The 18791-nt window shown below is 38.0% G+C and overlaps 1 protein-coding gene across 2 annotated transcripts in view; it reads right to left on the reverse strand.

Moving 5' to 3' along the window:
• Helz (Helicase with zinc finger) overlaps window positions 1-18791 on the reverse strand; it is a 454315-nt gene that overhangs the window by 308900 nt on the left and 126624 nt on the right. For both annotated transcript variants that reach the window (XM_068225301.1, XM_067136674.2), the window contains exon 8: window positions 18377-18483. In XM_068225301.1, the coding sequence (XP_068081402.1) occupies window positions 18377-18483 (107 nt within the window). The remainder of the gene's footprint in view (window positions 1-18376; window positions 18484-18791) is intronic.

The raw sequence follows: 18791 nt of genomic DNA on the forward strand, positions 1-18791 counted from the left end.
ATTGACAGGTGTATGACACTGACACAATACGTAGAAATCCTAACAATTTCAACAGGGACACTGGCTATCAATTAAATAATACCTGGTTGCCAGCTATTAAGGATTTACGTAGGTAGTTCCCTTCCCTATCCCTACACTATTGTTATTTCGTCTTGGTGTTTTCCAAATTCGTACGTTCCTCATCGCCAGATGTTTCATTTCAGGCTTGTGTCATACGTCATATGTTACGTACACGTTATGTGACCGTCTTAGACTGATTCTGATGGTTCCGTCAGCTTCCGCTTCGAACACTGCTAACACTGTGATGTCTTCACATCACAATCGATGCTACAGAAGTCAACTAAAAGAATAAGCGGAAGTCTCAACCCGCAACATTTTTCCTAATTAGCAATTACCCACTATTAACTGTCACCATTGTTGCCGTTCAAACGCACGGATTACCCATGAATCTCCAGCCACACTGACCAGTCTCCATCCCGATCTCGGCGCTGCAACTGGAAAACTTTCAGTTTGATGCCTAAAAAACCTCATACGGCTATGAAATTTTCCCTACCCCCGGTGATTTTTAACTAAAATAAACTGCTCTACATATTTCTGAAATGTCAATGCTATTTCCTTCTTCCAACCTCTAAAACATCAGGACGCACTTGGTACTAAAATTTTTTATCCTTGCGCACCAACTGCTCTTGTGTAAATATGTATTTAATTGTAAATTCTCAACTATTCAATTAGATAATGTATTTACTATATAGTTACCAACCATTGACATTAGTTTTTATTTACAAACATTTACGCTGAATGTTAAATGTAAATATTTTTTTAAACTTTTTCTCAACTGTTCAATAGAACAATGTAAATACTGTATAGTTACCAACCTTTGACATCAATTGTAGGTTAAAAACATTGACGCCAAACACTACACCTTTTCTCCCTTAATTGTTATAATGTAAATATTTTTAACTTTTTATTATCATATGATTGCGTCAACTGTTTCTCCAGAGCACCACTGCAGAACTCTACTATATTAATTTTAGGCATTGGTGCTGACCTTTCATCTATAAACCTACATGTTCAACCATCACTTTTGTGCAACTATTTCCCATACTTAATTTTTGTATGTTGTTAATAATATGTATTAATTTGTACATGTCTACTACTAACCAGTTACCTGATTTTTTACCTTGAGGTGACATTTTGACTGATGATGCCCTCAATGAAGGGCGAAACATGTCTCAAGTGGAATCTACAATAAATTCCTAAATTATAAAATTTATATGTATTGAATAGGTGAAAAAAACAAACCTTTTAACATCCTACATGCTAACACTATACCGCGTCCGGATGGCCATCTAGTGACGAATGAACGTACCATTTCCACTTCTATTATAACGTCTAAATTCAAAAGCTCATTCATTGTTTAAGAAGCCTTTCTCGTGGACAGTCGAAATTTCCTTCTGATGATGCAGAGTACAGTTCTTTGCGAAACGTAAAGAATTTCACCTTATTTTCTCGACACAGCATAAGCCCAAAAGCCTATATCATGTCCACTACAAGCCTTTTCCAAATGCACTGTTACAATTTTTTCGAGTACCGGTACGTCACGACACTGTTTACCAATAAAACTATAATTAATGCACGGAGAACACTTGTAACCACTGACATGCCCACCGCCCACCTTAGTTGCCAGCCATTAAGGATTTTCTCTTCCTTGTCCTTTCACTATAGTTATTTCATTTCGATGTTTTCCAAATTTGTACGTTTCTCATCACCAGATGGTTCATTCCAGGCTATGTGCAATTTATGTTGACCACCTGGAAGAAAATAAAATCTTTAACAAGACAGAGGGAATCATCTTCTGGACTCGGTATGTGGACGATGTCTTTACAATAATTGACCACAAAGTATCCAATGGAGAAACAGTTCTGAATCTTTTGAATCAAATAGACTTCTATAAAATTCACGTCAGAATCAGAAGTTGATTTTGATTTAATAGTTACTAGGACTAACGAAAAGCTCGCCTACACCATCTACAGGAAGCCCACACAGACAGCTGATACATTAAGACATGATCTTTCCATCCTGAGGCCCAAAAAAGAGCAACTTTCTTTAGTTTAGGACATAGAGATATGGTGTCTCTTTATCGGCTAGTAGTTTAAAGAAGGAGAAGAGTATAATTTACAATTTGGCTATCAAGAACGATTTTAACAAGACCTTCATTGATAAAATTGTTAACAAAATCAAAAATAAACCTGTGTCTACCCTTGTTAGAGAATCAAAAACAAAAAAAGAAAGGTGGTGGTGGTGATTATTGTTTTAAGAAGAAGTACAACAAGGCAACTATTCTCTGTATAACACTAACCAGCAACAAAAAATGCAAGGGATCTGACACTTTGAAAAATTAAAGTATCAGCCAAAGGAAGACATGGACCACAAAGGACATGAAAATGAAAGACTCCCTAGGCCTCAAAAACCTAATACCGTTGGGGTCGGAAAAGAACAAGAGTTGACCAAGGCAGGTCAGATAAGACAGATGAAAGTGAGGAGCCTGGCACAAGTAAGTGAAGCAATGCCAGGACACAGCTAAGGGCCTCATGGTCGCCAACTCACGCTCCAAAATTCAGAGCCCCTGGAGTCCTTTTAATCACCTCTTATGACTGGTAGGAGATACAGTAGGTTTTATTCTACTGCCCCACAAAAAGAGATAACTACATCACATTTACACACAGTAATAAGAATATTTATCAAATTACAAATCTCTTTAAAAGAACAGAATTTCAACATAGCATTTAAAACCATTAATAACAATTCCACTTTGTTCTTTAACCATCATGAAATTAATACTAGATCCACATTCACAAATTCAGGAGCCTATAAATTAACTTGCATCTACTGCCCAGCAAGTTAAATGAGGCAGACAGGATGTAGTTTCTCTATTCGTTACTTAGAACATGTTACTGCTAAGAGATAGGGTAGATTTTCGGCTATGAATAATCACGTCATGTCTTATTATAGTCTCTCCTTCTCTAATGCTGAACAAGATCTATCTTAAAAATTAATTAAGGCATCCTCTTAAACATGTACGAGAACATCTTCATTAACACTGAGCAAAGGAATAACCCTAACAAAAACTAAAACAAAACTTCTAAAACCCTTAATATCTTTTTCAAAGAAATTACAGTACAAAATCCTTCTTTCAGAAAACTACTAATATCAACATACTCAATCCTTCTGCTCCCCCTTGTTCGATTCCCCCTACATTTTTTTTTTTTTTTTTTTTTTTTTTTTTTGCTAGTTGCTTTACGTCGCACCGACACAGATAGGTCTTATGGCGACGATGGGACAGGAAAGGGCTAGGAGTTAGAAGGAAGCGGCCGTGGCCTTAATTAAGGTACAGCCCCAGCATTTGCCTGGTGTGAAAATGGGAAACCACGGAAAACCATTTTCAGGGCTGCCGACAGTGGGGCTCGAACCTACTATCTCCCGAATACTGGATACTGGCCGCATTTAAGATTCCCCCTACTACCGCTCCCCTCACCACCGCTCTAAAGCATGTGCACCTGGCATACAATCAGCAGCAAGCAACAGTTCCACACAAGTCCACACACAAGCCAGCCGGGCAAGAGAGAGAGGAACGGGACGAATAAGTAAATACTCAGATACCTTAAAATTAACTTGTCTTAGAACTTGTTCAGGTCTTATACCCCTTCCCTTTTCTTTATTTTTAGATTAATTCTCACAATCCACAATATATGGTTTGTCTGGCAACGCAACCAATAGGGATGTAGGCGGAGAAAGTTCGCGCCAGACAGCGCTCGTGTAGTACCGGCTAAGTGCAAGGCGATCGTCTTATGTTTCTCCCAGTCAGCTGCAAGGAATGTATAGATTGTGACCGAATTTTCTAAGCTAAAGCCGATTACATACTTGCCAACTTTCAAAAAGGGAAATCTGAGAAGATCCTAAAGCGGAAAATTTTTAACAACACGTGCATGCGTCGCAAGTCTTGAGACATAATGAAAAAGGACGGCAAGGGGGGAGATTATAAACAATACTAATACAAGTCAAATATATGTTATGATCACCCCTGAAATTAAATACAATAGAACCTCGATAATTCAAAATCTCGCCTAATTCGAAGAAGCTCTCGTTCCCGGAAACATGGGGTACGGTTTTACATGTTATTTAAATTGTTTAATTTGAAATACGGATAATTCGTCATTCGACGAACAATGTCAGTCCCATTACCGAAATTCAGACTCTTAATTCAAAACTGCCGTTACATTTTAAAAAATAGTATTTTACAGAGTAATTTAAATTCAAAATTGCTCCGCGACATGAAAGAACGCATCTTCTGGAACGCGCAAGGGTAGCTTTCTGCACTTTCACTCCCTTCTGTGTGTGCATAATGTGCTTCATAAGTGCTAAGTTCGAGTGATATCGTAATTCTTTTGTATTCAGCATTTTAAGGAACGCCACAATATCACGTAGCAGGCAGTGTGCGGAGAAACATAATCCGCGAACACTGGCGATGCCGACAGTTGGCAAAAAATTCACAACTAAGTATTTATTTCCCACCTAGTCGATACAATGATTGCTTAAGGCAACTTAATGGTTAAAAGTGGTACATGTTTCGTATATTATCAACATCTTCAGCCACATAACACTGTTTAGATGAAAAATACATAAACTGACAAAGTAATGCTTTAGAGGAAGAGTCCTTAAAATCCTGCCCCCAATTGACACTTCCTCTAAAGCATTCCTTTGTCCTTAAAATCCTGCCACCAATTGATAATATATGAAACATGTACCACTTTTAACCATTAAAATGCCTTCAGCTATCATTGTATCGACTAGGTGGAAAATAAATAAATAGTTGTGAATCTATTGAAGTGCGATACGGACCATGAAGCCGATTTTATAGTTAGCAAAAAAGCATGGCTCATATAATCAATTCATACACACCGAACAATATTGTCAGTGCCGACGAAACTGCGTTTTTAATTTTTTTTAATGCCAAGCCCAAATGGATGTACGGTTTTAAAGGAGAGAAGTGCCAGCTAGGAAATCATACAAGGGTAGAGGTCACTGTATTGTGTTGCAATGCACACGGAAGCGAGAGACTTCCTTCCCTCGTCATATGAAAGTTCCATAAGCCACGATGTTTTAAGGACATTGGGTACTTTCCGTGCAAGTACAAGGCATTTAAAATGCATACAGCACAGTAATCCAATGTGTTGTTTGTTTTTTTTTTTTTGCTTTACGTCGCACCGACACGGATAGGTCTTATGGCGACGATGGGACAGGAAATAGCAAGGAGTGGGAAGGAAGCGGCCGTGGCCTTAATTAAGGTACAGCCCCAGCATTTGCCTGGTGTGAAAATTGGAAACCACGGAAAACCTTTTTCAGATCTGCCGATAGTGGGATTCGAACCTACTATCTCCCGAATACTGGATACTGGCCGCACTTAAGCGACTGCAGCTATCGAGCTCGGTATCCAATGAATAAAACACATGCACAGGAGAGCCAGTACATATTTTTCCTTGCCTTCGAATCATTTTTTTTCATTGCGTGAGATTAGGGCCTATATTTGCCAGTGAGTTGTCGAAGTGTATTATTTGAATACTGTAAATGCACCTTGTTGGATGGATACATTTTGGAATTTTTTTTTTTTTTTCTTCATGACAATTGAAAGGTTTAAACTGTGAATCAAGGTTAATTGCATGCTGTAAGAGGACTTAGAATACTTTGTGATGCAGCAGGGGTTGGCATTTCTGAATTACGATTCAGCGGTTAATTCAAAATCACGTCATTTTTTAGTCCGATTTTTGCGTCCCAACGATTTCGAATTAATGAGGTTTTACTGTAATTGTAAAAGTTACATCTTGATGAGTGCTCATCTGTTTCCACTTAACACTGGGAACACTTTCCGTGATTGTATAAAACAAGGAAATTAAGCAAAATATGCCTCCCTAAAAGACTGATAATATTCTTTCTTAGTCGAACTCATTATGAACCCCACTAAAAATACTAAATCACTTACAAATTCGTCACACAATTCCACGAGTTTCAGAACTACCGCCAGTGTTACTCACACTCACACACAAAAAAAACCTTTCACAGCTGCTATGAAGCACAACGCAGTTACTAAAGTTTATATATATAAATTCACAGCCTGCTACTTTTCACGGATTTCTTTTCTTCAAAATCGCAGCCTGCTACTTGTTTGGGAATATCTCATTGAATGAAGTAGCAGTTGAGGTCAAACACGTGACAAAAGCACGGTGATAATCAATAATGTCATTATCGATACATTTACTGGTTGAATTTCAAACACTGCATCTCGTACTACCAGCTACTATCAAAAGTCGCACAAATCCAATTTGACCGCAGGAAGTGAAACCAAGCGCGGACATTCAAAATTCGTACAATAACGTTGCTCATCCGTACAACCACAAAACGCACTCAAAATCTGTACATTTTACAGAAAAACCGTAATACTTGGCAGGTATGCGATTATATCTTTTCTAATTTTACTCCAAGACCATAATTGTAAGGTATATCCCCTAGTATATTATGGACGATTTTCAGCGTTTAAGCGTTAAAGAGCTGCAAAATGAGCTAAGGACCAGAGGCGCTAAGACTAGCGGGAGGAAGGAAGAATTAGTACAGCGGTAATTACAAAATTCTAACACACTTTATAATCCAAATAATAAATAGGAATAGTATTCATTGATAACTATACCTCCACAAGACTTAAATCATAAATAGAGATTTGAATATGCACTTGCTCCCCTTGCTTATAGACTTTGATTCATGTATTTTTTTTTTAGGTTGATCGCTTACATGAAACTGCAGATACAGCCTTGTCCACCACCAAAGGCATGTGAATTTCTTGAGCGTCCCAGTGCCAGTCCCTTTGAAGATTTGACCATCAGCCATAAGGTGAAGATCACTATCACAAAGGTGCATTTGATGGATTATTTCATATTTAGAAAATCGGAAATAGATGGAGCACAGACTTTTCAGTGAAAGGTTTGTTTTCTTTATAAAAAGTTTATTTCAATTGGGTGAAATTCTAATATGCAGTGCTGTGAAATCTGAGTACACAAAACATAAGACCTATAATGTGAAGCTTATTTTAGGAGTACGTGGTGACATAGGAGAGGAATGTGAACGTGATGCTGGAGTGGGCCCCAAGGCATGTTGTAAGCATATTGCTGCTGTAAACTAGGCATTTGAGCACTTCTCCAAGATTGGTATTAACCTCTTAACATGAAAGCCCGAGTATACTCGGGGTTTTACATATTTATATAAAATAAAATCCCGAGTATACTCGGGAATGTCGCTCATTAATCGGTACCTAATTTAAAAGCCCGAATATACTCGTTTCTTGTTGTTTCTCAATATTTCCGCCAGATGTTTATGAAATTATTACTTTAGGGTCCTATTTTTGCTAACAGATGTCTCTGACTCAACCGTAGTGGATGTCGGTGACTCAGGCAGTTCGTTTTTGCGGCTTTCCCGTATTTGTTGCTATCTAAGTGTACTTTGTCTGTTAGGTGAAAATGGAGAGTGAAGAAGAGTTTGACTGAGTTTAGTGAGTCTGATAGTTCTGAAGAAGTTTCTGAAGACAGTTCAGAAGAAGAAAGTGGTAGTTCTACTTCATCTGATTGTGATATTGCAAGTGCCAGACAGTGGTGTGAAATTGATACTTCCGGAACACTACCACCTGCCCCACCACGTTTTCCTTTCAAGGCTAATCCTAAAATATATTTCTAGCCATGTTGTGAAGATGTTTAGTGCTGTGTTATTTATTTTAGAACCCGTAAAATGTATCAAGAGTATACTCGGGATTTTAAAACAGGAACTTTTCGGTGGCTTATATTTCATTGTTAAGTTCGAAAAATGTATTTTCATTGTTACCACTGTCATTAGTTTTCAATAAACAGCCAATTTTACCAATTAAAAAAATAGGTTAAAAAAAGATCACAATTTTGTTAATAATTGGTGTGTTAAGAGGTTAATCAGTGTTCAGAAACCTGCACCCAAAATTTAGAAACTTTTCACAATCCCCCTACCAAATGGTTGAGGCCAGTTAGCCCTATGAAAGAGGAATGTTTGCCCTTGGAACAAGTTTTTCAGGAACCCTGCCATGATGATAGACCATTGTCAGGAGTTAATCAGCCTGGATATCAGCAATATGTTGAATGTATTGTGAAAAGTTCCCAACATAAGATTGCTTTTTCTTTTGCTCTAAAAAAGAACAAGCCAGCTGCTTTGATGTCATTCATAACCACCATTATGGTATGGATCCATGTGCGACTCAAACTGAAAATCTTGTAAGAGGAAAGGAAGAAAATTGAGGAAAATACTAGACAACAATCCCAGCAAAGTCTATGGTTCAAAGAGAGGAAATATCATTTGACAGCAAGTCATTTTGGGAAAATATGTCACTCAAAAACTCCGAAAGCCCTAGCAAAAGCCTTATTCAAGGCTCCAGTGATATGAAATGGGGACTTCAAATGGAAGGCTCAACAAGGGACAGGTATTCTGAGCTAACAGGCCACGGGGTCCCAAAGACAGACAGGATAGAGTCTTGGAGCTTAAAGGGTTGCCAAGTAATGAAACTGAAGCAATTTCAATCAAATGTGTTCAAGGGTGCCCAAAGGATAGTTTGCAGGGGGGGGTGGGGGGCTAGACCTGGGGGTATGTAGTATTTTTAATATTTTGGAAGATGAATGGCAATTTGTATTCCACGGTAGAATACCACCCACGGTATCCCCTACCACTTCTACGTAATACCGACTTTTAAATCATTTTCTTAAAAGAAAAACACCTCACTACATTAGATTTTTTCCTTTCCCTGAGAGTTAGGGGAGGGGAATGACCCCCCCCCCCCCTTGCGCCCGGGCATGGGTGCCCTTGAATGTGTTCCATACCAGGGAGAGAGAAGTGGTGCAGTGATACTGAAGAAAAATCACACGCATTACTTCCAAGTGTAAGGCCAGCTGTTTGTTGCAGGCAGACATTATTGCAGTTTTGTTGTGTACACTGCTGTTGACATGCTAGTATTGGACATAGAGAAATTACATTTTCTTTCATGAAATGGTGGCAAATTTAGACAAGTTTTACCATGAATATTTTGTTCCAGTCATCCTAACCTGACATAATGGTTTTCTTTAAATTGCATAATACAAAACATACAAATATTATCCTCCCTGAAAGACAAATTTTTCTGACATGCAATTTGGACTGCAGTATTTTGTATGTTTCAGCAAGTCCTATAGCCCATTCTGTGTGTATTTTTTTAGAGGCTATTTCAATGTTTTGTGATGGAGTAAACTGCCTTTTGCCTTTCAGAAATGGTGGGATATTTAATGTTTATAGTGCATAACAGATCCTGAATGTTGAACCCCCTATCTGCCATAACTGAATCTCCTTCTTCCAATAGATCCTACATTCCTGATCTGATAAATAACTGCCTGTCTGATATTGCCCCACCATATGCATCAGATATGAAACATATGAAGCCAGATGGATTTATACCTATTAATACCTTTGTTGTGTTTGCATTTTTGTATGTAGAAAATGTAGCTTGCTGAGCTGTAGGGTTCTTGGGTTTTGCTACTATAATCTCAGTTGCATCAATTATAACTCTAGTCGAGGGGTATTTCTGTCTAAAAGCAAGGGGGCTGTTTTCAAGGACAGTTTCTCGATCAGGCCAAATGTTCAGCTTAAATTGGCAGTACATGAAATTAATCCAAACATTAAATATTCTCCAAACAGTAGTTTTATGGATTCTGAAGTTAAGGCCTACTTCCTGGTCAGATTTGTTGGTCCTTAGCTTCATAACTGTCAAGAAGAAACACAGTCTGGGTTCAAAAGGGAATATCTGTAAATTGTATCTGTTTTCTCCCAGAAAAGCAAACACCAAATTAAAATGTTCGACGTCAACAAACCCTGTATAAAGCAATATGGCATCAGGATTATCCATTATTTGCTCAACAACCAAATTACCTGTATTGTTGGGAGATCAGAAGAATGCACATGCTCGGTGAGGCACGGGGTGAAGGGATTTTCACCAGCACAGCCAGTGACGCAATGGTTACCATAGCAACTCCGCTACTACCCAGGCGACTTTATATTGTCTTCTACTGGCAGCTCTTCGCCCTTGTCAGTTGTAATCCAGCAAACCGCAAAGTGTGAGTCAATGTTTTCGTGTAGGAGATACGGACAGATAAGAGCCGATCTGTCTGGGCAGAACAGCAAGTTCGTGCTTGCGGGCCACATTCCTCATTCTTGCATTCTTCTCATCTCTACACAGTAGTAACTGTCTGAGTACTGATGTCTTTGAAAATGGGAGTCACAAATGTTACATTTACTTCTTCGGGTATATTCACGATTTCTTCCCGCACTTCAATGGAGATGATTTCTTCAGATTCCAATATTGTAGGCTTTTCATGGTAATCTGGCAATTTTCTGGTGTATGGCACCTCTTCCTCGTTTTTGTTGTGTTCATGGTCCACGGAAAAAGCGATGGAACAGCGCCCGGTTTTAATTTTGCTCTCTCGCCTTTAAAAACAAACGAATAAATTTGATGGTTGTTATCGAAATGCCTAATCAGTTTATAGGTAAAAAATAGGAATTATTTCCCTTCATAAATTGCACTTACCCAACAAAGTCTTCGTGAAGTCATCGGGTTGAAAATTACGGGAACACATTTAAGTATTTTCGGTCAAATTCTTCTCACCGAAATTTTGCTTCTAATAGCATATAACCATTTCTTCCTCATATCTTTATTTTGTGGAAACTGGTGAAACAAAAACGGGCTTCCCTGATTTTTGCAAAGAGGAACACTGCAATAGCTTTGCATAGTTACGAAGATAACAATTTCAACAACTTAAATTTGTGGATATTAGCGGCATGAATACACAGGAGACAATGAAGAGCACCTTTGCGCTTACCCAGTATAACAGTAGTGCGCTCTGTCGGTACTAGTTCTATACGTCCCTATACAATGAGGAAATTCCACCTAGATTAAATAAGCCCCATTCCACTATGAACATATGTACTTCAAAACATCAATAAGCCTGTGACAAATTCAATTAGTTCCATAATACAATATTATTGTATTCAGAATGTTGTTACTCTAATATTGAACTTTTTAATTTACGAATTGTAAATCCAATGGAACTTCCAATTTGTGACATAATATTTTCATCACAAGATATTTTAACATGAACAGCTTTCAGTTATTTTTATGCTTGATTTGACTGAGTCATATTGACTCCTAGATTTATGGATTAGCCATTGTTTTGGATTGTTATCAGGAATATTATGTGTTTTTATTATAAATGTATTAAGGCTGAAGATGTCTCATGTAAGAGAGACGATACATGTCACATTTTAAACAGAAAAAAGGAATAAAATGGTGAAATATTGTAAAGGTGGAATTACCCAACCATTAAGATCTTATAACTTGTTATGTGTTAAGAGTCATACTTTCATAACATGAGTACACCTGTCATGCCCCCCCACCGATCGACTCACACATTATGCTCTACACACTTTCTTTCCATTCTTCAGCTCTGTTCTACCCTGTGAGTCTTTCGTTGCACTTTATTTTATAATTTCTATTTCTATTCATTTCTTCTACCACATTTGCCCTTGATCCATCCGATGACCTTGCAGTTACTTCACAACGCTCATACAGTGTAACAAGAAACATCTTAATTGGAGCTTAGATGGTACCATCAGTTCCCACTTGGAATGCTAACAGTGAGCCATCTGGTGGCAAATGAGAATACCACCACTTACTGTAGACCAATGGTAAAGCATTCTTAAATTCGAACCTTCATTACTGGAGAGGTCTTCTTCATGAACAGTTGTGATTTCTTCTGAAGATGTGGAGCAAAGTTCTCTGCGAAACCTAAAGAATTTCACCTCGTTTTTTTGACACGGCAAAGCCGAAAAGCTTATTATCATGTCTACAACAGGGAAGTGTGTTGTCTACCACTGCTGTTCATTAGGCTATGGATAAAATTGTGAAAGAGACAAAGGAAAACTATGGGAACATGGAGCTGAAGGTAATGTTGTTGCAGATGATATTGTGGTGTGGGAAGCAAATACAGAGGAAGTAAAGATGTGAGCTTGCATTCAGGAGATGGTGGGTTCGAATCCCACCATTGAAAGCCCTGAAAATGGTTTTCCATAATTTCCCATTTTTGTACCAGGCAAATGCTGGGGTTGTACATTAACCCAGAAACGCTGTGTGGTACTGTGTATTACCAGTGCGCCCTACTTCAGATTTTCTCATACTCATCGTTACCCTGGCAACTCCACTTTACATTGTCAAGGAGGTACTCCGTACAATGCCTGAAATCAACAGAGCATTTTATTTGAGTTTTTGTTTGCGGCAATAACTGCTTGGAATTTGAGATTGCGTCGAGAGGAATAAAAATTACTTCCCATCAAACGTAAGTTGCTTTATTTTGTTTATAAATGTTGACAGTACAATTTTGTATTACGTGGTTTATTACCTTGAAATATCAGTCCATGACTTGAAATAACAAGCAACTGGTCAACATTTCTGCGTTCACTGTTATGACACTAATTATTTCGTTGGTACAGTATGGTACCACACGACACTTAACATATCTTTCTGCTCCTTTTCTCCTCCTTGCTTCTAAGGGTGATTCTAAAGAAACAATTCATACTCTAGTCAAAAATGATGATTTATGTGTGTCATACAATTGTACAATTGTAGATTTTACTTAAAAAAAATTTTATAACACACATGGAAAGCGCGATGTATTGCGTCTAATGACGTGCGTACTTCATTTGAGTGGCTTGATGCTTGAGGAGGTTCTACATGTTATTCAAGAAGAGGATACTGATGCTGAACTCATATACAGTAAAACCTCATTAATTCAAAGTCGTCGTTGCCATAAGACCTATCTGTGTCGGTGCGACGTAAAGCCCCTAGCAAAAAAAAAAAAAAAAAAATTCGAAGTCGTTGGGACTCAAAAATCAGACTTCGAATTATGTGATTTCGAATTAACGCCAATTCAGAAGTGCCAACCCTTGCCGCATTACAAGATATTCTAAGGAGCGTTAGGCATGCAGTTAACCTTGATCCACAGTTTAAACCTTTCAAATGCCATGGAAAAAAACTATTTCCAAAATGCATCCAAGAAGGTGCATTTAGAGTATTCAAATAATGTGCCTGGATAACTCACTGACAAACATACACTCTCGCAATGAAAGAAAGAAAGAAAGAAAGAAAGAAAGAAAGAAAGGAAGAAAGTACGATTCAAAGATGAAGAGAAATCTATGCTGGCCCCCATGTGAAAGTGTTTTATTGTTTATTCATTGGATTACTGTACTGTATGCATTTTAGATGCCCTGTACTTGCACAGAAAGTACCCAATGCGCTTAAAACATCGTGGCTAATCAAACTTCCCTATGAAGAGAGGAGAAAATCTCTCACTTCCTTCTGGCATGACAACGCAATACAGTTGTACGATTTCCCACCATGGCACTTCTCTCGTACCGTACTTCAAAAATGTAAACACTTGCCGCGTCACAAAGTATTCAAATGGAAAATTCTAAGTTCCCATGGAGGGAATTAGATATTTTTCACCAATAGAGCATGTCAAAAACCTATCAGATGTAAGGCTTTTCAGGCGTTTGCTCTATTAACCAGCATTTCATCTTAGGTCTGACACTAGACTCATCAGAGTGGGATGTGTCAGGCCCTACCCACTGATGCAGGGGTGTATGCAGGTGAACTTATCAGAAGCGCATTATAAGAGGCACAGTCTGATAACTGCATACGGGATATAAATCTCCACAATGGAATTATTGTCCACGCTGGTTAATAGAGCAAATGCCTGAAAAGCCTTACATCTGATCTGTTTTTGACATGCTTTATTGGTGATAAATATATAATTCCCTCCATGGGAACTTAGAATTTTCCATTCGGAATTGCTAGGCGGGCAATAATTCCATTGTGGAGATTTATCTCCCGTATGCAGTTATCAGACTGTGCCTCTTATAATGGGCTTCTGATAAGTTCACCTGCATACACCCCAGCGTCAGTGGGTAGGGTCTGACACATCCCACTCTGCTGAGTCTAGTGTCAGACCTAAGACGAAACACTGGTTAATAGAGCAAATGCCTGAAAAGCCTTACATCTGATCTGTCACAAAGTATTCTAAGACCCATTAATGCATGCAATCACCTTGATTCACAGTTTAAACCGTTCATATGCCATAGAAAAAACTATTTCCAAAATGTATCCAACAAGGTGCATTTACAATGTTCAAATAATGCACTTGGATAAATTACTGACAAACATAACCTCACACAATGAAAGAAAAAAGAAAGCACACGATTCAAAGACGAGGATAAACTATGCTGGTTCTCCTGTGCAAATGCATATTTTTTGGCTGACTGTACTGTTTGCATTTTTAGATGCATTGTACTTTCACGGAAAATGCCTACGCCCTTAAAACAATGCGGCTTATTGAACTTTCCTATGACGAGGGGATAAAGTTTCTTGTTTCCGTGTGCACTGCAACACACTACAATTATCCCCACCCTTGTACGATTCCCTGGCTGGCACTTTCTTCTTTAAAACCGTAAGACCGTTTGGGCTCGGCATTAAAAGAAAGCAATGCAGTTTTATCGGCAATGACAATATTGTTTGGTGCCCATGAATTGATTATATGAGCCACGCTTTCTCGTCAACTGTCGGCATCACCACTGTTCGCGGATTCTGTTTCTCCGCACTTTGCCTGCTGCGTGATATTACGGCGTTCCTTAAAACATTGTATTAAAAAGAATTCCAATGTCAACGTAAATAAATAAATGATTACTGGATTAAAGCCACTATGTTTATTTAATGAAGCCAAGCTTTCAGCCAAATTGCATTGACCTTCATCAGGGCAAATTAAATTCTGCTTCCGACAGTTCACTGGCTTTAATCCAGTAATCATTTATTTATTTATGTTAATACTATGAGCCACGAAAACCGACGTTAATTCCGATTTCACCCGAACTTAGCAATTATGAAGCACACTGTAGACACACCGAAGTGTGTGAAAGTGCAGAAAGCTACCCCTGCACGTTCCGGAAGACGCGTTCCATCATGACGCGAATAAATTTTGAATTTAAATTACCCTGTAACATACTATTGTTCCAAAATGTAAAGGCAGTTTCGAATTAAAAGTCTGAATTTCGGTAATGGGGCCTACACTGTACTTCGAATTACGAATTATCCGTATTTCAAATTAAACAACAAATTAAATAACATACAAAACTATATCTCATGTTTCCAGGAACGAGAGCTTCTTCGAATTAGGCGGGATTTTGAATTAACTGTTCGAATTATTGTACCACCAGAATCTAATGTACTGGTCTGATGAAGATGGAGGTCTCACAGATAACCATATGGGACGTCAACTCCGAGCACCAGCTGAAGTAGCGTTGAAACAGCAAATTACACACGAGAGTAGAGAATCCATGTCCAATAATGATTCGCGGTCCGCGAAGAGAGTGAAATCATCACGTAGTCCACCAGCTATCTATATACCAGATGACCCACAACAGTCTACATAAGTCCTAAAGTAACCCCAAACAAACAAAAGAAATTGTCGCCATTTCAATTCTAAGTGGCTACGTGCAAGTGCCACCATCAGACTAAGGTAGGAGCAGAATATTTATTACGGTATATACACACGTATTTGGGTGGGATTTTGAATAGAAATACAGTTGTTCTCACTTTTTTAAATAGTATATGAAATCTTGAGATTCAATAGCTTACATCACTATATCGCTCCAACACCAGCGCTGTGTGGCCGCCCGATGCGAACCCCATGTCCGCACAGAACACGTCAAGTATAGTGTGGGCATTTGCGTAAACTACATTTTGCCATTCCAAACTAGTTAAATGTGAAAATAGGTGACTAAATTTAAAAAATTGAAGCCTACCGTAGTATCATTCCTAATTCCTAAAGATTTGTCACGTATGAGCTAAGGTTATTTTTTGGAATTCCGAAAGGGATGTATGTCACACATTAACATATAAACACAGTTTGTTCCTTTGTTTACTGTTAAGTTATATTCTGTAGCAATATTAAACATTAAATTTCATGGTATTCTAACGAGGTAACAATTTTTATGTTTCACTCAAAAGCTATGTCAAGCGCCATGCGGTACCAGGCACCCCCCATTTAAAAACCAACCATCCAATTTTTAGAAAAATGACTTTTAAATGTTCTCTAATATGTGAAAGCTGGGAGTATTAAATAAAAATTAAAAAATCAAATTCTGAAAACTCTGGTGTTCGCGGGTTAATTAATGCCATGGACGCTACCTTCCCAATTCCAACCCTTTCCCATCCTTCCGTTACCGAAAACCTTTGATGTGTTAGTGTGACGTTAACCCACTACGGCAATAAACAAGGGCTTCCCAACATGTTGAGTAAGATTACTGAAAATTAGCATGGAAAGGAATAAGAAAATTATGTTGACAAGATAAAAAAGGCATGGGAAAGGAATTATAAAAATTAGGCGGCAAAACTTTGAGATTGTTGAGAGCTTCAAGTACTTGGGAAGCGAACTGATACAGGATGCAGCGCTGGACATGGAGATCAGTAAAAGGATTCAACAGTGAAATGCATTCTACCACAGTGTGAGAAACTTAGTGTGGAGGAAGGAAGTACCAATCAAGTGTAAAGGGGTGATGTATAAGATGTACTACTGCCTCTAAGACTGTAATTTGCAGTGGAGACCTGGACACTGGCAAAAAGATAGGAGAATAAAATCAAGCCCAGTGAAATTAAATGTGTAAGAAGTATGATGGGAAAGACAAGAAAGGAGAAAGTAAGAAATGTGGACATCAGGAAGGAAATTGGAGTGGAAAGGTTTTAACAACAGAATGGAGAGGGATATTAAGAGGAGGGTAGAGGGAAGGACCCCAACAGAAAGAGGGAGGGCAAGAGGAAGACCCACACTAAGGTGGCTGAAGAAGATCAAGAATAGTAAAATTAGAAGAAACCTGGATTGGAACATAGTTAAGAAGGAACAATGGTAGTTGGACAGAGGAAGATGGAAAGGTTCCATGAACATCTCAGACTGGCAGGAGTTGGATGAGAGAAATGGATGATGAACCTGAACATCATTTGATAATGTCAGTTACTGAAATACACTACATCATTTTGTAAGTTACACCCATATACTGTATATTAACACAAGCAAAAATAAATAACTAACAAGCACATTGCCACACTGGGGCAGAATGCTGGTAATTTCATTACTGAATAGGCCCAACAAGCTTAAATATTTTAATATTTGCAATCAGTGAAATTAAATTATGGTTCCCTCCTGGGAACTTAATTTTTGAAATAAATGGCTGTTCAAAAAATTCAGAAGTTTGAACTTACAATACAGGCTCCTGGCACCAAAGGGTTTAAATGACATGCATAAAATAGCTAGATAGCATAGGAATAAATTATGATATTTTGAACTGCAAGACATCGATTATCAATATGCTGATACCGAAATATATCAGTTGTATCTACATGATCGATTGATGGTTGATGTCCTATGATATATCAGGATTCTCAATGCAAAATTTGTCCAGAATTGCAAAAAGAATGGTTAAATACATATACGCAAAGAACTCGTGAATTACATACGTATTTGTGTAAGAATGAAATTTGCTATATGTTGCAACTGCAAAACATTCACAAATCATATAATAAACATTATAAAACATGTATCACCTACCCTACAAATGATAAGAATTTGTGAAAAATGCATTCACGGAAATAAAGAATTCCTAAGTATGGAACATGAAAAGCAAGAATCAGAAAACATACAATGAAGTCACAACAAAAAATAATAGCCTACTGTATAAGAAAACTACAATGACAACACAGTCTGAAAATGGAGGGAGGCATGATAGCCAAAACCATGTGAAAAGAATATAAGGCAGCTTGAAGTGCAACAAGCACAGAAAACTAAAATAGTGATAGTGATGATGATGATGATGATGATGATGATGATGATGATGACGACGACGACGACGATTATGAACAATTGAGCAGGCAAAGACTCTTGAGAGATGTGGAATGCCAAATGGGAAGACAAGAGGCAAGGTTCAACAAGGAGACCAAGAAAGAAGAAAAAAAAAAAAAGAAGCAGAACAAAGGGCAATACATCACCCTTTGGAACTAGTTTTCAAGACATTGCATGTTGACCATTACTACAAAATAAAAATGTTACTAAAAATATTACAACTGTTTTAATCAAAGTACGTATTTCGATCAGACAGTAAGTTACCATGTCATGCAGAAAATTCTGTGAAAACTCACCAATAATAAGGATAGGAGGTAGAGGACAAGACACAGGTGTTGTAATAGCCACAACTGCCTCTTTCTGTTTTAGATTAAGTCTTGAGTCTAGGATATCACTCCACTGCCTGAAATAAGAAAGAGAAAGATGAAATACTCTGACTGTTTTGTCCTTGTATTTATGTTGTTGGCTCACTCAACTCAGACTCATTCCTTGTTTGTATCTGTACAGATGGTAACAAGTTGGTCCAAGGAAATGTTTGATGGGTGAAACAACATTTTCAGCACCTCTTAACAAACTAAATGTACGCAAAAATAAACAGTAAATATATATTCAACAAATGGACTTTGATAACAGGTAGAAAACATTCATAAATGAGATTTAATCCAGTTGTGCTTTCACGCCCCATCAATACAAGATGTTGGTCTGATGATT

The sequence above is a fragment of the Anabrus simplex genome, chromosome 1 (assembly GCF_040414725.1).
Source record: "Anabrus simplex isolate iqAnaSimp1 chromosome 1, ASM4041472v1, whole genome shotgun sequence".
Lineage (NCBI taxonomy): Eukaryota > Metazoa > Arthropoda > Insecta > Orthoptera > Tettigoniidae > Anabrus > Anabrus simplex.